Raw genomic sequence first — 22,490 nt, forward strand, 5'->3', positions numbered from 1 at the left:
ATGATGATCCATTGTTAAATAAGCGTGCCTTAAAAGGGTAAAATCATTGCGATTCCACCAGCAAAATGGTTAGTTTAATATTATATGGTTACGGGCAGACTGGAAGTAGGTTCCCCGGGAGTAATCATTTGAGTTCCGAACTACAGTGCCTAAGATGGATCAAAAAATCAATTGTACAAATAATATCCTGAAAATTTGTTCCGACGAAGTAGCTACTAACAATAGGGTTAGCAAAAAGGTGACTCTAGGATTTCATTGATATTGTCGTACTTCCTTCGTTTTGTAGGTTTAAAATAAGTGATATTAATTCTATTTTTGTAAAAAGAATATATTTTCCAATCATATAGCGGTTTATCATCTCCATGTTAATAAGAATATACAAGTGATATCAGAAATAAACGCCTGGATACAAAAGGAAAAACTTTACGTATTCAGTACGGGAACCATTTCTTTCATAATCTCAGGGTTGTAAGATAAACATTTGACATTGTTGCAATCAGAGCTGTTGGAAAACGCAGATGACAGCCATTTGAAAACAGCAATCCTTGAATGAAACTAAATGAAGTGTTATTTCCATGATTTCACAGCTTCAATTTCCAAAAAAGATACAAATTCTTACCTGAATACTTTGCTCAATAAATCTTGTTTATCGCCGTCTGCAGCCAATTTTATTATCCAATCTTTTTGTTTTGAGACATCCGTATATACTCCAGCGGAATCAGGCCTGGCACAACCGCGTCCATACGAGACAATCCCGGAGAGCATATTTTTGCAGTATAGAGGACCCCCCGAATCGCCCTATTTGCAATTTGCAAATATAGAAGTCCGAAAATCATGAATTATTCCAATAAATATTTACCTGGCAGGAATCATTTCTGCCTGTTAAATCTCCTGCACAAATTTGTGTCTCGTCAGGAACAACCGCTTCGGTAGAATTCGGCGCTCTAATAGCACACTTTTCCTTTTCGTAAACAATAATTTCGGTTGCAAGGAGATCTATGCTCAATGGGCCACCCTACATTTAAAAAAGCGATGTAAGCGTTGTTAATTCTAATCTCAATTTCAGAGTGCAAAAACAAATTTAAGGGGGTCGTCTCGTATGAAGGCCATTTGTGTTCATTTATATGGGATTTATTTCAGGGAACTAAAGAAGGGAATGGTAGTGGTGAATTTTCACCATTTATTTATTGATATTTTGGATGCAGTTTACATTTTCTTCAGCCCGATATCGTTCATAGTAACTTATGCACCAGCCTGAAGGGGGGAGATACCTGTATCTGGTTCAGGAAACTCGACTTTTTTTCATCAATGTCGAAAGGTAAAATTTTAACATTTTGTTGAGTTTTTTTTTTATGAATTTTTGGGATTTTTTACGACTTGTTCAATGAACAAAAAAAAAAATGCCTTAATGAATCACAATTATCTAAGATTGTCGAGTGTTCGAGAGACTACTGCAAGACTTTGTATATTTAACGTTGCAAATTTCGAACCACCTCGAATATGGTAAACCACTCTACTCATATATTTGGATATAACTGACGCAACAAAAAAAAATTGACATCCTGAACCCGAAACGATATGACCCCCTTAGTTAGCAGAATATGTACCTCCTTTATTGCACCCCAGCCTGCTGTTATACATCGTTCTCCAACTTTAGGACTTTCTTTTGCCTGCTTGATTTCCTTCACAAGTTTTGATGGCGTTATGGGTTTTGAAAGCTTGAAAGTAGTTTTGGATTCGGTTCTTCAGTTACCTTACAAATAATTAATCATTTACCGTCAGAACAGCCAAATCATTTTTAAAGGTCTTCGTATCATAGTTAGGATGAATGGAAATTTTCTTCAGTGAAATCGCTTGTCGAGCTGGGCTTGTGTTGTGCTGATCCATTCGTAGATCACTTGCGATAACTTCAATCTGATAAGTACCAAGGTAAAAGTTTTTATTTTAAATTTTGAATATTATTTTCATGTGAATATTAAACGATTATATCTTTTGCAAGGATTTCATCAGCAGTTGTCTAAGTAGCGTGCATAAAATGGCTTTCCTTCTTTTAGAGTCATCGCTTCATGCAACACGGTCTCAGATTAAATCTAAACAAAACTGAATTTTTGACGACCGATCCCCATGAAATAGGCACAATAACTGTCAGCGGCAGTGATCTGCCCAGAACTGAGCGATTTAAATACCTCGGGTCAACGCTATCAGCCAATGGAGAACTACGTTATGAAATTGCTTCACGCATTAACGCAACGTGGATGAAGTGGCGTTCCACAACTGGTTTTCTTTGTAATCGACCTATGAACGAATGTCTCAAATCGAAAATTTACCGCAATGTTGGCCAACTATAAAAAACAATGAACAGTGTCTTGCGGTAATGGAGACGAAGATATTGCGTTGGACTAGTGGGGTGACACGTTTCGATCACATCCGAAATAAGGATATCCGCGATCGTTATGGGGTTGCACCGATTGTGGAAAAATTGCGAGAAAGTCGTCTTCGATGGTATGGCCACGCAATTCATGCTAACGAGAATTCACTTGCCAAGATTGGTCTGAACATCGAAGCCAATGGTAAACGACCAAAAGGCAGGGGATTTAAAAGCCTCAAGATTGCAGTCAGATCAGGCATTCCATAGAGCCAAATGGCGAACGGGACAAAGGCTGAAGAAAAAGATGAAGAGTCATATTTCAAGGGATAATTTTTTGCCAATTTCTAATATAGTAGTCGATGTTAAACGCGATATAGTTATGTGGTAGACATTACAATTTTTCGCTTTGGGATTCTCACTTCATGCTGCAATTCTTGCTCCTTTTTTTGTCTAAATGAAACTGTAAAATGTGTAAAATGATTATTAAAATCGGTTTACTGTCAGTCTACCTGTCTGTTTGTCTGTCACACACATTTTTCTCGGAAATATTTATAGCACTTGACACCAAATTTAGTGGAAAGGTGGGAACTGTGAACGCTCACGAACGGTCGAAAGTGATCATCTTTTTCACGGACCCATTCTCAGAAACTATCCAACCGAAAAATCTGAAGAAAATGCGGAGGCTGCCACTATATGGTGCCTAGGCTTCGGAATTCCCTCCATACCGAAATCTGTTCAAATAAAGTTAATGATAGGGTATTGCTATAATTTTTAGCTAATTGACTGCAAAACTCTCTTTAGCTTTATCCTAGAATCACAAAATTTTGCAGCAATAAGCATGATCCTACCAAGTTTGGTGGAAACCGCGTTATTATTAACAAAGTTATAATAGGCCAAATTTGTCGCTCCTGTGCATATTCAAGACTTTGAATGTCAGTATCACCCGCAAGTGAATATCCTCACATAATATACGCATATATTACGTGCTAATTACTAATGGGGCATATGCCCATTGAAAGGTTCTTATAAGAGATACAAATACATAAAACCTTTCATACTTGAAGCGTCTAGCTTCTGGTTTCCAACTTGTTTATCACCACGATGGAGCATAAAACCAGGGAAAAGCTGGCTGAACCACCACCAACAGCTCTACTATTACACCCTATCTCCACCTCCACGTGGTGATCGCTCTTTCTTAACAAAAAGCTGCAGACGGAGAAGAATGACGGCGCGTCTCCCGCTCCTAAAAACGGGACAAATTGAACCAACTGGTCCTGTAGGTTGAGAGTTGGGTAGGGCTGACAACCTTCCACGGAAAACCAACGTTACGAAGCCACAAAGGAGCCTCCGATAGGATGGACTTTACAATGATGAACCCGCCAACGACAATGGAATAACGATTTGTGCATTTTCTCATGGAACATGCGCTCTTTGTACAGAGATGGAGCCGCCAAGAAACTAGCCGATACCGTGTCCCAATATAGGGCTGATGTAACAGCGTTGCAGGAAATGCGTTGGACAGGGACCGGTTTCCTGGGGAAGAGTCGCTACAACATATATTATAGTGGCCATCCAGTAAGTTATGTGCTCCGAGTAGGTTTTTAAGTCAGTCAAAAAATGAAACCTGCTGTTATCGGCTTTGAAAATATAAGCGAACGGCTATGCACCTTGCGCTTGCGAACCCTTGAAGCCTGTGCCAAGTATGATATTAAAATTACACTTGCGGATTTTAACAGCTAAGTCGGGATGGAGCCCGAATTCAGGCGATACATTGGCTCCAATAGCTTACATAAAAATACGAATGATAACGGACTGCGGACTATTCAAGTAGCAGTGTCACATGAAATGATTGTTGGAAGTACCTGGTTTACGCGGAAGGCGGTCCACAAACAAATGTGGGCCTCTCCAGACCGGACCACTTTCAACCAAATTGATCATGTGCTGATCGAACACCGTCACCTCTCAGCCTTGATGAATGTCAGAACATATAGGGGGCCAATATTGACTCGGATCATTACCTCGATGGCATGATGGTCCGAGCTGGAATAACAACACCACCTAGAATCCCCTCTGACAATTAGGTGAGAGTTAACACTGAAGTCAGCCATAGCAAAGCCCTTCGCAACACTTATAAGAGGGAAACGGATGCCGCAGTAACTGCAGTCAAGAGGGATCTTGGAGATGAAGTATCAACAATCGATCTTCACAATTACCCACAAACCCAATTGGTCATCATTTTCAACCGACTGTAATTCCATCGGCTCCTGGCGACTTATGATTTCTAAGCCGATGAATTCCACGGACTATTTCTTCTATACTTGGTGGCGGCAGTGGCCGTCGTCTTGAGCTAGCAGGACCTCCAACTCGTTGATATTCTGGTTGTTCAGCAGTTCATCAAAGTACTCAACCCATTACTCCAATATGCCCATTTTGTCGGAAATCGATTTCCCTCTTTGTCTCGGCAGGATGAGCATCGAGGTGTGTAAGGCTTAATCCTGCTGACTTGTTGGTAAAACTTCCGCGCTTGGTGCGGTTGCTCCCTGTACTTTACGAGTTCACAGGCTTGTTGGTTCTCCTGGCTTCTTTTTGCCGTCAGTGAAGTCACTTGTTTACTCGGCGTGTTTGTGGGCGTATTTATGATAACGTTCTTCAGGTGATTGTGAAGATCATTTGTTGATGCTTCATCTCCAGGATCTCTGTTGACTGCGGTTATTGCGGTGTTCATTTCCTCCTCATAGGTGTTGCGGAGGGTTATGCTATGGATGGTTTCAGTGCGGTGAACTCTAGGCTGGTTTGTTATTCGAGCTCGGAGCACTATGCCAACGAGACAATGATTCGAGTCTATATTGCCCCCCTATATGCTCTGACATTCATCGAGGCTGGCGGTGTTCGATTTGCACGTGGTCAATTTGATTGAAAGTGTTCCCGTCTGCAGAGGGCCACGTTTGTTGGTGAACCGTTTTCCGCGCAAACCAGCTACTTGCAACAACCATTTCATGTGACACTGCTAATTGAATAATCCGTAGTCCTTTGTCATTTGTATTTTGGTGTAAGCTATGGGAGCCAACGTATCGCCTGAATATGGGCCCGGCCCCTACTTGCCTGGTAAAATCCCCAAGTATAATTTTGATATCATACCTGGGACAGGCTTCGAGGGTTCGTTCTACTGCTTCCATCGCCATTTCTGTACGAGGAACGCACGTTCTTTGAGGAAATGCGCAAATCGTTATTTCGTTATCGTTGCCGGGTTCGTCGTTGTATAGTCAATCCCGCACGAAGTTCATATTTTGGCTTCGCAGGAGATTGTTTTCCGAGTAGAGCTGTCAGCTTTACCCAACCCCCAACCTGGAGGACCGGTTGGCACAATTTGTCTCGTCTTTTGACGCGGAAGCCTACAGCTTTTCGTTAAGAAAGAGCTCCCAGCGGTCACCACGTGAAGAGCGGGTTTCTTAGTGTTGGTTCAGCAGGCGTTTCCCAGGTTTTATGTTCCATCGTGGGTTCCAATCCACGTTTCGCCCTTGGACCTATACTACCCATTGGTGTCTTTTACAGTGTGTATTAGCTAAATCTGTAATGTCATGTTGTGTCGTTTTCAGTAGCCGTTAGGAAATCGGTTGTGTCATTTCGTAGCGTTCTAAAATCAGAAACTTCAGTTATGAAATATTTTTTTTTGAAAGCAATTATCATTCAAGTAGAGCACAAATCGTTCCCACTGACTAAAATTTGGAGATGAAAGGAAAAATCTAAAGGAAACACCAGGTTAAATATATGGTTACTATAAACCCATATGTGGAACATAGCGCGGGAATCAAACCTGAGTACCATTGCCGTCGATCCTTGGCATTGTGCTTCAGCTCACGATGTTTGGCGGGGCTTGCACTCTTTGTTTACTGTTCCATGGCACGAAGTTCCGGGTAGACTCACTCATCAGTCATCTTGGGATAGTCAGACTCCGCATTCCCGTCCTTCAAAAGGAAGTTAAAAACCACTACCGGTCCTCGGTGAGAACAAATTGAGAACTTTGAAAAAAAATGGTTACACCCTCTTTTCGCATGTATGAGTTACATCGTTTTACGTTGAGTTTGAGGCCTCCCCCTTGGACTAGACCTAGAACGATGTAATTCACTGCGTGTGTGGATATTCACAGTTCCCACCTTTCTACCAAATTTCGTGTCAGTCGGTACAATCGCCTCTGAGATAAGTGCCTTTGACAGTCAGGCAGACATTGAACCGATTATGTAAAACAAAGCCTTAAAAAGCCTAATCCTGTAGGTGATGCTAATTGAACTTTGGTGATGAAGCACTTCGGTTAGACTGATTGAGCTACTCTATTATACTATTCATTTTATAAACTAATGAAGCTGTTGTTTGATCAGGATTATCAGTACGAAATTTTTCCTCTTCCAATTTAAATGTTAGATGTTTAGATGTTAGCATACATCGAAGTTGGAGAATTAAAATGAGGTGGAGACTTTCTGCTAAGGTTTTAAAGAGTATTTTCAAGCGGTTCTTATCCAAGTAAGACATTGCGATTACGATGATTACCAAAAGAATTTATTGGATGGTTTCCGAAACGACCAGTTAAATAGAAGCTTTAACAATGATGCTAAAGCGCATAACTTCCCTATTTTTATGTAAATTTAAGAAAAAACTGAAGGATATCTTACCAGCATGGCATGCACCGGCAGTATTGGAATTAGTTGAAAGCAATGAGCAGCAGTTACCACATGTGTTGTATCTATGAGTGTGCCCCCGCAAAAGTGTTTTTCAAAGATTCGATAACGAAGGGCAACCTGTCCAAAAAACAAAACGCGAGAATTAAAATAAAAAAGTTTTGGATTACTCAACAACTTCAATTTGTTACTTGGGACGTACTATAGATGGGAATTCACCGGGCTCAGCTTTTCTGCCGTTTACTATTTTGGGTACAACTCTTCCCCGTGCACTTGCCAATATTGAGAAAAATAACAGAATCGATTTGAATATCTTGGAATTAAAATTGTTCATAGTGCTCCAGCTTTAAATTTACATATATGATGCTTTTTGATATTAAGGATGTCAAAAACGCTATCATTCGCACTTGACAAAGTGGACTAATTAGTATATCAAGTGACTACTTAGCTTGATATTTTTTGTTCAATTGTACATACATATATACACACATTCGTTAATACTGCAATTGTGATGTCGTACGACAACCAAGTGTATTCACTCAAGATTTTAGCAGTTTTGTATGATACACTTATCTCAAGGTGAAGTCGATTGCACTAGTGACAGAGGATCACAAGATAGCTAGCGGGATAGCATCGCTCATAACTCATCAAATATCAAGTAGCCGAAAGAGTACCTGCGTTAAATATACGGGTGAGCTGAAAAAAACCGTAGGTCTGACTTATCTGTGACAAAAAAAGTCCTTCTGAAAATCCATGAAGGGTTTTCATGGTTTCCTTAGCGACAAGTCCCCACGTTGGGAACCTAAGAAAAACCTTGAATATCTTGGTTTTCTGGATGCGCATGGCAGCCCCCTTTGCTCTCTCTTCCGGATATACTTAGATATCTCACAGTTTCTCCGCCTTTCTCTCTAGAAGAGCTAACTGCTGCTTTGCTTAGGCACAAAAGCATGCCTGCGCCCCTGGTGTAGTTCTCTGCGCTACTGCGGGGCTTCACTTCATCTGGTGCAAGTTGAGTCCTTCTGAGGACTGGTCTGTTTTCGGATGGTACCCACTCAAAAAACACTTAAGGACTCAGAACTTTGGACCAGTTACCATCCTATTGCCCTCACTAATGTGTCTACCAAACTGCTTAATTCTATAGTCAAGTTTCGTATCAATAATTTCATTGATGAATACAAAGCCCTGCCTGCTAAATCTTATGCCTATTCGGCAGGCAAATCTCCGTCTGTTTGCGTCAATGATATCCTTTTGCACATTTCGATAGCTGCTGTGGTGCTGAATGTGAAGAACGTCTACGAGAAGGTTGATCTGGCTACCCTTAACGACATAATGTCCTATTTCCGTTTTCCTGGCGAAATCGTTTTATGAGTGTTAAGGATAGTGTCCAATCGACGCCTACAACTAGGGCTTGACAGCATTCAAGTTGGAAATGACATTCCCCAAGGATGCGTTTTAGGTCCAATGTTGTTGAATTTCTATACAACATCTCTGCATAATAAATGCTCTGACAACATTGAAATCTTCCTATATGCGAACGATTTCCTCATTTTGGCCAGTGGAGACGATTGAATGTCCACTTCCAAATGTTCGAAAAAGCAGATAAATGCGTTTGTTGATGAATACCGAAGATTGTACCTACCAATCAACATAACAAAATCTTAATTTATATCTTTCAAGAGAAGCAGGGTAACACCTCTGCTCATTAATAATCTTATCCTTGCTCATGTCAAATTCATTACCTTTTTAGGTAGGGAGATAACAAAGACATGTTCGGCCAGATACCACTTGATCTTCATTATCAATAAAACCTTAAAAGCAGGTAGATTAATTTTTCAACAGGTTTTTAGTTTCTTGACATTCCTAGAAACTATCACACTGCTTGTACCTTAGTTTCACTAGATACGATTGAAGATAAAATCCCAAACATTCTGAAAGATGTTTCGCCAAACTAAGCCAAAAGTCGTAGGTCGTAAACAAGCACACAACCAAACCTAGCAAGAGCTAAGCTAAAAGGGCCTCGAAAAGCGCCCCTGTAATCGTCCTCTTGAAAAGCTGCCACACAGACGTTTTATCGTTTACACTTAAGTTTCAAGAAGTCGAATTCAAAATACAATAAATTTTTTACAAGTCTTAACTCAAAATTGAAAATCCTCCCGTGGCGGCTGCGGTTCAAGCTGAAGGCAGAGGATAAGCAATTATTATTTTGCTGTCAATCTGCCGCCAACTTATGCACCCTTTTCGCCTGCTCTCCAGTCCAGGCGAGTTCTAAAAATGTGTGGAGAGCGCCGTTGGCATCATCTGACCGCTCACGTTCGCAACTTTTGAAACAAATTTCGAATGCCGCGAATCCCGCCGCGCCACATCACTCCGCCCCCAGATGAAATCGAGGGGTTTCAGCGACCGAATCCTGAACTGCGTTCCCCATCAATCCGCGAAGCGAACGCACCATTGTTTTGGGGCGCACACGTCCACAGCCTGGACAGATAGACCGACTTTTCGTGTTCACCGATCTCGAGCTGGAAGAAATGTTCTCCCCGCTCGAGAACGCGATACGGGCCTTCATATGGGGGCTGCAGCGGGTTCCGGACGGCATTTATCCTGACCAAGACCTGCGTACACGTGTCCAGTTCGTTGGGCGCACAGACAGGTGCGGACGACTGTGGGGTGGGAATGCGTCGGAGATTGTCTCTCAGCAGACGCACCAACCCCGACTCTGTGAGACCCGATCTCTTGTCGAAGACCGGATCGCTTGGGAGCTCGGGTTCTCCCCGTATACCAGCTTCGCGGGGCTGGCAGCAAATTCCTCTCAGCGGGTTGTACTTGGGTCCAGGACGGCTCGTCGCGTGCCGTAATGGCGGCTTTCAGCGTCCAGTACCAACGTTCTAGCATCCCATTGGATTGCGGGTGGTTTGCAGTTGGACGCTGGCGTTTAAATCCCAGGAGTTTTTCCTAACTCCGAGAAAAGGGTGGACTGAAATTGCATTCCTTGGTCAGTGATGACCACTGCAGGGACGCCAAAGCGAGGTATCCACTCTCGATGATTGTGAGGCAATACTTGTAACGGTGCGAGTCTCGCAAAGGCTCTACTATGTCGAGGTGTATTGTGTGGAACCGCTTGGTAGTGCGGGGGAAAGAGCCCACTTCTTTCCTTACATGCCTGGTGACTTTACACTTTTGGCATGCGATGCACTCTCTGGCCCAGGAATTGACATCCCTGTTCATGGAGGGCCAGAAGTATTTCTCGGTGACTAACTGATTTGTTGACCTGATGCCTGGATGCCCTAAGTCGTGAACCACGAGGAACGCTTCCTTGCGAAAGGTGGCCGGAATGTATGGCCGAGGTCCCTTTTCCGAGTCTTCGCAGCAGAGGGAGAGGTTTGAGCCAAAGGTGGGCAGCTCCCGAAATTTGTATTTGGGGTTGGATTTGAGGCTCTGAAGCACTGCGTCATCCCCCTGCGCCTTGGCAATAGCCGAGAAATCGAGTGAGGCGGGGATGTTAACCTCGGAGACAAGAGACAAAGCGTCAGCACCTATGTTGTCCTTGCCGGACACGTGCTGGATGTCTGATGTAAACTGGCTTATAAAGCTCAGGTGTCGGGTTGTCGGGCTATTGTTTCAAAGCATATGTGAGAGGCCTGCCTTCTAGGGAGAAACGGAAGTATTTGATACTCAAGTACGCGGCGAGCAGTTCGCGATCGTAGGTACTGTAGTTCCGTTGAGCGGGATTCAACTGTTTCGAGAAGAAGCTCAACGGCTGCCAAACTTGATCCACCTTTTGGTGAAGGGCAGCACCTACTGCGATGTCAGCGGCATCAACAAAAACGGCTAGGGGTGCATCTTACAGAGGAAATGCCAAGAGTGTAGTATCAGAACAGAAAACACTATTTCTTGTGTGTCCTTAGTTTTGGGGCCCAAGTAAGCGTTCAAAACGGACTGGTGTTGGGCGGCCTTGGGCAGGAAACGACGATAGAAGTTTAGCATGCCCAAGAACCTCCGCAAATCCTTTACAGTTTTCCGACGCGGGAAGTTGTAATCGCTTGCACCTTGTCTGAGTCGGGCTGTATTCCTTCAGGGGAAATGGAGTGGCCCCTCACCTGTGTTTAAAGGAACTTGCATTTCTCAACATTTAGGACTAACCCGGCCTCAAGGAGACGTTGAAAAATGAACTCGAGATGGGCTAAGTGCTCAGACTCAGTGGAAGAAGCGACCAAAACATCATCCAAATATACGACACAGAAGTCGAGGTTTCGCAGGACCGAGTGGATGAACTTTTGAAAGGTTTGCGCCGCATTGCACAATCCGAAAGTCATTCGGGTGAACTCGAAGAGTCCAAAGGGTGTGCATATTGCTTTCTTTGGAATGTCTTCTGGAGCTACAGGGATTTGATGATGAACCTTGGTTAAGTCGAAGGTTGAAATGGTGCAGCAATTCGCGAGGTTATGCGCAAAGTCGTGGATGAGTGGAATTGGATATCGGTCAGGAACAATCTGTGCATTTAGTGCAGGGTGCAGGGGCGCCATTCGCCGTTTGGCTTAGGGACCATATGCAGTGGGGAAAACCAACACCAGGTTGAGAGCCTGCGGATACCCTGTTGAATAAGTTGTTCAAATTCTTTCCGCGTTATAGCCAGTTTCTGGGATGGTAGAGGACGCACCTTCGGGAAGATGAACATAAAATCGGTTCACTGTCCGCCTGTCTCTGCCTGTCTGTTTGTCTGTCACACGCTGTTTTCTCAGAGCTGGTTCTAACTATTGACATGAACTTTGGCGGAAAGGTTGGAAATGTCAACCACCACACATACGGCGAATTATCTTGTTTCACGTTGAACTTAAGGACGAAATCCCATATTTGTAAAAGAAAGGTGCATGATTCCTTTTTCATTGAATATAACATAACCTCTTTCATTTAATGATTTTGATTAGTACTCCCCAAAAATGTCCTGAAAACAGTCAATTTCTCAAGAATATATCAAGTTGGAAAAGACCGTGCTTGTTGGGGATTTATAATAATAATAATCGTTGGCACAAAAATCCATATTGCATCAGGGCCTTGAAATGTGTTAGAGCATTTCATTCCGTAACGGTACACTGCAGGATTATAGTACTCTGTAGGAGGCAATGTGGTCAGCATTGTGCTCGCCCGAGATAATTATCCTGATTTGACTCAGGTACGCATTCACAGCTCGACTGGTACCCGATGTCAAATCACGATACAAATCCCACTGCCGCCAGTGAGATTTGAACCGCGACCTTCCGTACGACTGCCTTTTGCTCTAACCACTCAACTATCCGGACACTGGGGATTTATAGATAGTTTTATTTCGGGGTGGAGGAAATCCTGAGTCCGCTGTCCACCACTGCTCAGGTTACTTTAGTATTTGAAGTTTACGGGCCAATCTGCTCCAGGCGATCAATTTCCGAAAAAGGGATGATTTGCTCTGGAAGCAGCGTGATAATGTGATGTAGGAGCTAACTGTTACCCTTTTCGTTGTATATATTCGCAAACACGATATGGGTGCGAATTATATTGAACGCAAAATCACCTAATAAGTTTAGGCCGAAGTCAAGGGAACCATCACTTAATTTTTCTCTAGTCATTGGGGAAGTTCAGAGGCCATTATCCACTTGAAGACAGCCTGAACCAATTGAAAAGCGTCAAGAAAAATTATGGAGAACTTCCTTTTTTTATTCAAAGGTATGCTAGTATTTCTCATTCCAAGCATCCACGGTCCTTTTTAAGGTTTTGTTTGTAAAACAAAACCTTATTAAAATCGGTTTACTGTCTGTCTGTCTGTCCGTCTGTCTGTCTGTCCGTCACACGCATTTTTCTCGGAGACGGTTATAGCGATTGACACCAAATTTGGTGAAAAGGTGGGAACTGTGAACGCTCACGCATATAGTGAGTTACATCCTCTTACGATGAATTTAAGGGGGGGGGGGTCCCTATACGTGCAAAAGGGGGGTGTACATTTTTTTTTCATCAAATATAGTCATGTGGGGTATCAAATTAAAGGTCTCGGTTAGTACTTTCCGAAGCCGGTATTCGTTTTGACTTTTGCTGAAAAGCGTGGGGAGTGCGGGGGGTTGAAAGTGGTCATATTTTTAACGAACCCATTCTCAGGAACTATCCAACCGAAAAATCTGGAAAAAATCAGGGAGCTGCCACTACATGGTGCCTAGGCTCCGAAATACCCTCCATGTCGATACCTGTTCAAATAAAGTTAATAATAGTATATTACTATAATTTTTAGTAATTGACAGGAAAACCCCCCTTAAATTTTCCTCTGAAACAGTTACAGCTATTGATACAACATTTGTAGGAAAGGTGGAAATTGTAAATCCGCGTGGTATGCAGAGAATAGCATTGCTGTTTTAAGGAGGAGCCCCCATACATGCAAAAGCGGGGTGTAAAATCCTTTTTAACCGAATATAGCCAAGGCGAGTATCAAATGTCGATAGGTACTTTCCGAAGCAGGAATTAGTTTTGATATTGTTTGCAGGGGGGACGAGTGTGGGGGTCCGAAAATTGTAAATTATTTCAAGGACACGTTTTCAGAAACTACCCAGCCTGAAATTCTGAAAAAATTTGTGGTGGTCCATGTACATGTACATACATTGCGGTGGAGGCATCATACTGGAAAGTTTGATGGAAATCCTACTATTATAAACAAAGTTGCCTCTTTCGCGTCGAATTATAACTGCCCAGAAGATAAAATGTGAGTATCCACGTCAAATTCTATGTCGGACATATTCAACGCATATTCATTATGAGCTACATATACCATGTGTTGCCAAATACTCTTATATAAAAAAATCAACAAAACTTTTCCTCCCTGAAACGCCGACCTTCCGGTTTCCCGACTTGTTTGTTGGTTATTTGAAGGTCGCCCTACGAGAGAATTTGTGGTTCGTAAATGCGCCAAGATCGAACTTCATCAACGCTTCAGGTATGACAGGTTTTGTGTATTACTTTTATAAAGACATTTGAGTATGCATTTGTCCCATTAGTACGTAGCACATATTATATAAAAGTATCCATTTTCGGGTGGTATTGACTTTCAATGACTTGTATTTGCAAAGAAGCGACAAATTTGACCTATTATAACTTTGTTAGTAATAGTGCGATTTCCACCGAACTTGGTATGATCATGCTCTATGTTATAGCCTATATCAGTGCATAATTGAATTTAAGGGGGGTTCTGCAGCCAATTACTAAAAATCATAGTAATATACTACTATTAAGTTTATTTGAACAGTTGGAAGGTATTTCGGAACCCAGGCACTATATGACGCCTGATTTTTCTTCAGATTTTTCGGTTGGGTAGTTTCTGAGAATGGCTCCGTTAAAGAAATGATCATTTCCCCCCGTGCTCCTCACCTTTCCAACAGATGTCAAAACTAACGCCGACTTTACGAAGTACTAATCAAGACCTTTCATTTGATACCTCACATGACTATATTTGTGAAAAAAAAATGTACACTACCTAAATATGACTTAAAAGGATGTAATTCGCATCCATAGTTCCAGCCTTTCCACCAATTTTAGTGTCAATCGCTGCAATAGTTTCCGAGAAAAATGCGTGTGATGGACAGACAGATAGTAAACCGATTTTAATGAGGTTTTGTTTTACACAAAACCTTAAAAAGGGCTGAGTAGAACTAGATTATTCATGAATGGAATTTTAATATTTCACTCGAATGTCAATTATTCTCGTTAATTATGACGCCAGCATCTTATTTGTATGGTTTAGAATGCGGTAAATTCGCACAAAACAGAAGTGCTACAACTTTGACACTAATAGCTGGATTTTCATTAAACTTGATATGCATGTGCATATTACTGTTCTCTATGCAAGTGAAAAATTTAGTACTGCTAGGTTGAACTTAAGGATTTTTTTTAGTCAATTTCTAAAAGTTGATAATCTAATATAAATTCGCGCGATAAGTTTGAACAACTATAATTTTGGCGATAATGACCCGATTTCCATGAAATTTGGCATGTGTATGCAAGATATTGTCCGCTATTCTGCTGCTTGGTATTCATAGGATGAACTTAAGGGAGGTTGGGGGGTTTCCAGGCAATTACTAAAAGTTGGTAATATACTATTAGCAAGTTTATTTGAGCAGATATGGAAATGGCACATATTTTGATGAATACATTTCATCTAAGCGCACCATCCTGATTTTTTTCGGATTTTTAGGTTGGGTAGTTTCCGAAAACGAGTCCTGTCTCATTTTAAGTGAGTACATTTTGACTCCTTGCTCGCGCACTTTACAATTCACATCAAAACTTAGATTAGATTCGGATAATTGAGACCTTTCATTTGATACCCCACACGACTATATCCGGTAAAAAAAAAAATTAAACGCCTCTTACCTTAACAATGAGAAATACAAGAAAAATTCAGGATTGAGCTTGGACTTTTAGTTGATGTCGTTATGGAACGAGTAACCACGGTAATACTAGCAGAAGGTTTTTCAACAATGCCGGGATTTCAGCCCACATTACTGGAGTGGACCGAAACTTGATTGAAAGATTAGCGACGGCATTGGAAATAATATCCTGTGGCCACAAAATAGGCGTTGATCAGTTTAAGAAATTGTGTGATGAAACAGCAAAGTTGTATGTAGAGTTGTATCGTTGGCACCAAATGACACCAAATGTTCAAAAAATTTTAATGCACGGTCCGTTCGTTATAAAGTATGCCCGGTTATCCATTGGCAATCTGTCTGAAGAAGCGGCAGAGCCAGAAATAAACAGTTTTGGCAATATAGGAGCCACTTTGTATTTTCGAGAGAACAATGCAACATGGACATATTAAATAGGATACTTCTAACGTCAGATCCATTCTTGAGTAGCGTAAACCATTTAGTTTAGCGGCTTTGGATATGCTACTCCCGTGGGGCATCGCATCTTCAACGATATTTCGATTGACAATGACGAAGAAAGGTGGTCTTCGGAGTGACTTTTATTTTTTTAATTTTTTTAATTTTAACTTAATCAAATATTCTTTACTTAAAAAAGTAATTTTCTACACGATTTAGCTGTATCAAACCACCACCAGTTAGCACTGTTGGTGTTGAATATTGAAGTATAAATACTCCTATATTTAATCAAGGAGGCATTTCAGTTTTGATCATCGTTAGCATAACAGGGAATAGAAAGGAAAAAAAAGGATGGAATAGAGCCAAGAACGTATACTTTTTTCTGCATGAGTTCAAACACGATCATAAAGTGGCTGAGGCGACCAAGAACATTAACAGCGCATTTGGAGCTGATACGGTAAGCGAGCGAACCACACGACGGTCAGTCGACGTAAACTTTCAAAGTGACCCACGTGGGCATCCAGGACCATCGATTGACAACGACGAGTTGCGTTTGCCAGTCGAATCCGACACACGTCAGTCTGTGAGGGACATTGCAGAGAAACTGGGCACATTATTCGACAGTTTCCCGGCACTTGCAACAACTTGGAAAGGTGAAAAAGCTCGACAAATGGGTTCCGCATGCCCTTATGGAGCAAAACATGGCGCTTCGAATGAAAATTTGCAGTTCTCTACTCACCCCCAACAGAACCGATCCCTTTTTGCCCAGGATAGTGACATGTGATAACAGGTGGATATTTTACGATAATCGTCGCCAATCAGCACAATGGCTAGATGCTGATGAGCCACTGAAGCATATGCCGAAACCGAGCCTCCTTCCGAAGAAGGTATTGGTGACTGTTTGGTGGTCTACAGCTGGAGTTATACACTATTCTTTTTTGGCACCTGGAGAAACGATAAATGCACAGAGGAAATGCATCAAAAATTGAGTATTCAATGGTCGAGATTGGTCAACAGAGATGGTGTGATACTCTTTCACGACAATGCATGGCCTCATGTTTTCAGAACAACGGTTCAAAAGTTGAACGAATTGCAGTATGAGACTCTGCCTCATCCACCATATTCACCGGAGCTTTCGCCAACCGACTACTACTTTTTTAAACATTTGGATCATTTTTTGACGGAAAAAAATTTAGGAACGAAGAGGCTGTCAAAATTGCCTTCGACGAATTTATCAACACCCGACAGTTGGACTTCTACAAAGCTGGCATAAATGCTCTTGAATCTCGCTGGGAGAAGTGTTTTGAATCGGCTGGCACCTATTTTGATTAAATAAATAAATTTTTGTAAGCTTTACAGTTGTTTCAAATTTTAGTACAAAAACGGCCATTTCATTTGCAACAACCTAATAATTGTGGCTCAAATACCCCTATGTGCGTTCCACAATTACCTCTTGTCTTTCCATATTTTTCTTAAACGATTCTTCTAGATACTTTGCTACTTTTGAAGTATTTTCTTTTTCTTCTTCAGTTATCTCTAACGTGATCTTAAACTTTTTTAAGTGGTGGTTTATATCTTCCTTAACAGATATTATAGCGTCTTGTCGTTTTCCCATGTCATCTGTAAGTTTTGATTGCTTTTCATTCTGTTGTCTTATAAGTTCTTCTTGTCGCCTTCTAGATTCTTCTTTTTGTCTTTCCATTCTAGATATAACTAGCAGTAGGGTTGCTACGTCGTTGCTGTTTAGCGTGGATGTTGCAGCTGCTTCCTTGCGACCTTCGATAGACAGTGTAGGCTTACCGTTCCTCGACATTGATACCTCGCGACTCCAAAGCTGCGCAAAGTCTTCTCTGTAATTCTGCTTTAGTCCCCTCGTAGTGAGCTCTAATTCTCACAGCTCCCTTTTCAGGTGCACTACTTTCAAGCCCTTCATCACAATATAGTAGTTTCAACGTAATGATTATACATTCATTACTTTCTAGTTAGCCGGGAGTGCATTTAATGCCAAAAAGGATTAACTGTTATTCAGTTTGTCATATCCATATCTATGTAAAACTTACTTCATCTTGGCATTAACATGTAGTCTGTAGAAATTGCAATGTAAATGTTACTGATAAACATGGTACATTTTCTACAAGCGGTTTTGATTTTCATGGGTTTCACTGTTAAGGTTCAGTCATATCCCGAGGGTTTCACAATAGCTAAAGCAGGTACGGAAGTCACAACTGTTAAAAGCAAATCGAAATTCAATTATCAGACAGAAGAAGGAGAATTTCCGGGGATAGTAAGTTGGGAAGTTAATTTTATTTTTAATCAATGGGGTGACGTTAAACGTTTTAGATTTCTTTTCGCTATAGAGGACGAATGGTACATGAGTGCACGGGCGCATTAGTTAGCATGAGATTTGCACTGAGTGCAGCACATTGTTTTGATATATTTTCCGTACTAACTGTGAGTATTTAAGTTTGACTTGCACATTGTGTGTCTATAATCTATGATTTAATGGTGCCAAACTGCCATTTTAATAAATCTTTTTTTTTTCGGTTTATGTCAGATGGTAGCAGTGTCCAGAGATTTCCAAGAAAAGTCTTTAGCGAGAGTGTATACTCATCCGAATTTTGAATTCATCAGACGGAGGTACGATGTAGCTATTATAGAAGTAAGTAAGAATCATCTTTTATTTTCAATAGCGCTTCGCTTGGCTAAACTGACTCTAATATTTTATTGGCTAACTGCCAGGACAGTGTATCCATCCCAGCAATCTTCTCCTCGAACAGTCTCGATCCTTCGTCTTTCAGTTGCAACATGTCGTTGTATTTCTATCGCTAGTTTTCTTCAAACCTTATAGGGCTCAATAATGTGCCCGAAACTTTCTATGCAAAAACATCACAGTTTTACAGAAGTTCACTTTAGAATTCGGATTTCGGAGCCTACTATTCATTACACGAAAACTTTAAAAGAAGTGGCTCCGCTTCTCATAAAACAAGTAGTGGTTGAATCGGGAAAAGCTAGTCGGAGCAAACAAAACGACAGATTTGACGAAACATAAGAAACAACTCCAAGGCAACTGCAGTATCTATTGCAAACATACACAACGGTATAGTAACAGGTCGTGCTAAACCGATCGCAATTTTCTTCGCCGAGAGGGATGAAAAGCCTATACTCCAAAGAAGAAGTCGTTGTTTTCCGGAAAAAATATTGAAACAAATCGGGAAACCGGAAGCTGGATGCTTCAGGTACGTATATTATGTGAGAATATCCACTTTCGGATGATATTGATATTCATTGCCTTGAATTTGCTAAGAAGCAACAACTTCGACGTATTATAACTTTGTTAGTAATAGTGCGATTTCCACCAAACTTGGTAAGATCATGCTCTATATTATATCCTATATTATTGCGTGGTGCTACCATAAATCTAAGGGGGGTCCCTTTCAACCCCCCGCACTCCCCACGTTTGCAGCAAATGTCAAAACTAAGACCGGTTTCGAAAAGTACTAACCGAGACCTTTAATTTGATATCCCACATGACTACATTTGATGAAAAAAAAAATGTACAACCTCCTTTTGCATGTATGGGAACCCCCCTCCGCCTTAAATTCATCGTAAAAGGATGTAACTCACTGTATGCGTGAGCGTTCACAGTTCCCAGCTTTCTACCAAATTTGGTGTCAATCGCTGTAACTGTCTCCGAGAAAAATGCGTGTGATGGACAGACAGACAGACAGACAGTAAACCGTGTTTACACAAAACCTTAAAAACGAGTTGAATATGCTCAAGAGTTGATTGGTTGATAAGACCAAAGAATTTTGGAAAACCGTTATTTTTTTGCCAGGAGTCTAGTTTCAACATTTTCTGTCTCGATGGCCTGCAATTAGTGTCACGACATTAGAAGATGGTATTAATAAACAAACAGTTGAAGACAACCGTGGCAGTATTGTGATGTGGGGTGCTATGGCATCTAAAATACCAGAATTACTGCATATAATACTAGAAAACGTCACTAAAATAAATTAACTTGACATACGAAACCAGTACACACCAGCTACGGATGCTATATTGGGTTTGCAATTTGATATTTATAATGTTAGATCATTACGATGATTCAAAATATGTAGCCAGGGTCGTTAAGGAACGGGTCCACTATAATGTTAAAAGGACACTTGCTCAGTTAGCTCGGCTCAGTTAGCTCGGAACCCGGATTTATATCGAATGAAACTCTTATAGGCACACGTCGAAAATCAGCTACGCAGAAAGGACTTGAAAAATTAAATAAAGGATACGATAAGGATTTTTCCTGCAGGGGTTTCCGAATAACTTGTAAGATCACTGAAAAGAAGATCTCTCAAAATTTTAAAATCTAATGTCACACATTTTTTTTTTATTTTATCGCTACTTTTCTGTTTAATATAAAAATAATCAAATAATAATAACGGTAGGTTATTTAAAAATATAAACTGACTTCCAAGATATTTGACTTCAAAGTATATTGCATTTATTTGGTTGACTGTATGTGTATCTTGGAGTTTGGCAAACTATGACGGAATGTTTTGTATTCTTAGCTATGTACGAATGGAAAATCGTGCATAGAATTTTTTACATAAGGTGTGCCCAGCTTCGCTTGTCCCAACTTGTTTTAAATCATTCATACGTTTAAAATTTTATAATATAATATTTTTTGATAAAAAAATCTTACCTACAGTTAATTTCCGTTACCTGCGCGATGTGCTACCTGCACTATCTAGTTTTTCTTTCTTGCTTTCTAATGAATGTTGTGATGAGGAAGTATACTGAACCTCCTTATTATGTTTTAATATAGTTGCATAATATTATATTGGTACTCCTTAGACGGTGATCCCATTTGTTTACTCAAAGGATGTAGAACCTGTTCCCATAGCCCTTCATTATCCTGAAAGTGGATCGAAAATGCTTACAGTAGGATGGAAATGTCGTGTTGACGTAAGTAATAAATGTATATTCTTGTATACTTCAATTATATATACATGTATTCACAAAGCACATTATAAGGAAGTGGCAGCGATGGCTCAAGGATACAACTAACTATTTATATTTTTTTCATAAGGACGCTGACATCATCTTTTCTAGAGGACCTAATTAAATTTTATAATAGTTTAACCAACAAATACTACTAAGCTGTATTAATTAAGTTTGTAGGAACATAAAATCAACTTCAAAAATTATGTTTACATAATTAAAAATTCAAGATTTGATGTTCATTATGCAAACCGTTTCACAGGGAAAAGTGCGGGTAATGAAAGATCAAATGGCAACAACCGTGCAACTTGTCAAATGTGTGCGACAAAACTTTTGGGAAAAGATTTGCGCTGAAGATCCCGAAAACAGACGGGATAATTGCCAAGTATAAATATGAAAAATTGTTTTATATTGAAATCACTAGCGGAAATGATTTTTTTCCGGTAGAATGATGACGGATCTCCTCTTTTAACTGACTACGGTCATATAGTTGCTATATATTCAGAAAATGCTTATACATCTGTCGGGCACCCGAAGGAACCATTGTATCGGGGTTTTTATACAAATTTGAAATTCTGTACAATACAGAGGTGGATGCGACATATCTTACCAGAAAATATACCAATCTTAGGCTCTCGAGGGTTGAGTTGAATTATTGCTTTGTAAACCATTTAAGTTCTAATTCTCTTCTTTCGCAATTTCAGGTGTTGGAAAAAGTTTAAAAAAGTGGAACGAATGTGGCTGTATTTAATATTATTAGCGTCAGTCAAATTGAAACAAAATGGCATTATTATTTGAAAATAGGAGAAAACAGGCTCTATGAAACAGAGTTAATTTAACGTTGCTATAATATTTATTTGTGTTAGTTATTGAGAGTATCTTTACAGAAAATATACATTTAGTTGAGGAAGGATGACACTTAGTGGTTTTATTTCAATGAACGCCTATTGAAACCCTTTTGTTCGTTCTGGACCTTTCTAATGGTGTTAACTTTTCCTTTGAAATAATATTTTAATTAAGGCAAACTATTGCAATAAAATTAAAACAATGATGTTTTTATTGATAAGCCTAAAAATGAGTATATAGTTTAGTTTACTTTCCAGGCGAATATTCAAGCTATCAAGTGATAATATCTTTCAGATCCATTCTCGGAGACTACCTAATAAAAAAATGTAAAAAAAAAATCAAAAGGTTGTCACTTTATAGTGCCTAAGCTCCAAAACACCCACATCCTCATATCTGTTCAAATAAAGTTAACAATAGTATATTACCATAATTTTTAGTAATTGCCTGCAAAACCCCCCTAGCTTCATCTTAGAATCTTGAAATTGAATTGAAATGCTATCAAGTCTAGTGGAAATCGCACTATTTTTAACAAAGTTATGATAGGTCAAAGCTGTCGCTTCTGTGCAAATTCAAGACTTTGAATGTCAATATTACGCGAAAGCGGATATTCTCACATAATATATGCAGATATTACGTGCTAGGTATTAATGGGACAAATCCACTCGAAATGTTTTTATAAAAGAAATACACAAAACCTTTCATACCTAAAGCGCCCTATTTGTTGCACTTTGAAGTTGCTTTAACCTAGTATAACTTTGTTAGTCATAGTGCGATTTCCACCAA

The 22,490-nt window shown here is 40.3% G+C and overlaps 2 protein-coding genes across 2 annotated transcripts; one reads left to right on the forward strand and one right to left on the reverse strand.

Annotated features, from left to right (window-relative positions):
• Nucleotides 1-329: 329 nt before the first annotated feature.
• On the reverse strand, nt 330-7,442 carry LOC119652421 (trypsin-like). Its single transcript, XM_038056544.1, has 7 exons — nt 7,244-7,442; nt 7,036-7,161; nt 1,777-1,914; nt 1,608-1,718; nt 860-1,015; nt 620-798; nt 330-555 (listed from the first exon to the last, which is right to left on the reverse strand). The coding sequence occupies exons 1-7, from the start codon at nt 7,373-7,375 to the stop codon at nt 453-455; spliced, it is 945 nt and encodes a 314-aa protein (XP_037912472.1). The 5' UTR covers nt 7,376-7,442; the 3' UTR covers nt 330-452.
• A 10,427-nt stretch (nt 7,443-17,869) lies between these two features.
• LOC119652424 (ovochymase-2-like) lies at nt 17,870-21,777 on the forward strand. Its single transcript, XM_038056547.1, has 7 exons — nt 17,870-18,150; nt 18,207-18,317; nt 18,421-18,525; nt 20,715-20,825; nt 21,124-21,246; nt 21,309-21,502; nt 21,566-21,777. Exons 1-7 carry the CDS (start codon nt 17,971-17,973, stop codon nt 21,657-21,659), a joined length of 918 nt encoding a protein of 305 aa, XP_037912475.1. The 5' UTR covers nt 17,870-17,970; the 3' UTR covers nt 21,660-21,777.
• The last annotated feature ends 713 nt before the right edge of the window (nt 21,778-22,490 follow it).

This window comes from Hermetia illucens, chromosome 3 (genome assembly GCF_905115235.1).
Source record: "Hermetia illucens chromosome 3, iHerIll2.2.curated.20191125, whole genome shotgun sequence".
Classification (NCBI taxonomy): domain Eukaryota; kingdom Metazoa; phylum Arthropoda; class Insecta; order Diptera; family Stratiomyidae; genus Hermetia; species Hermetia illucens.

What these genes read in the sequence shown, in the direction of transcription:
- LOC119652424 (XM_038056547.1), top strand. Translation starts at nt 17,971, where the DNA reads ATGTTACTGATAAACATGGTACATTTTCTACAAGCGGTTTTGATTTTC. An exon ending in AAGGAGAATTTCCGGGGATA is followed by an intron (nt 18,151 to 18,206) that starts GTAAGTTGGGAA and finishes TAAACGTTTTAG; the next exon opens with ATTTCTTTTCGCTATAGAGG. An exon ending in ATATATTTTCCGTACTAACT is followed by an intron (nt 18,318 to 18,420) that starts GTGAGTATTTAA and finishes GGTTTATGTCAG; the next exon opens with ATGGTAGCAGTGTCCAGAGA.
- LOC119652421 (XM_038056544.1), bottom strand. Translation starts at nt 7,375, where the DNA reads ATGAACAATTTTAATTCCAAGATATTCAAATCGATTCTGTTATTTTTC. An exon ending in TGCCGGTGCATGCCATGCTG is followed by an intron (nt 1,915 to 7,035) that starts GTAAGATATCCT and finishes GGTACTTATCAG; the next exon opens with ATTGAAGTTATCGCAAGTGA. An exon ending in GCAGAAATGATTCCTGCCAG is followed by an intron (nt 799 to 859) that starts GTAAATATTTAT and finishes AATTGCAAATAG; the next exon opens with GGCGATTCGGGGGGTCCTCT.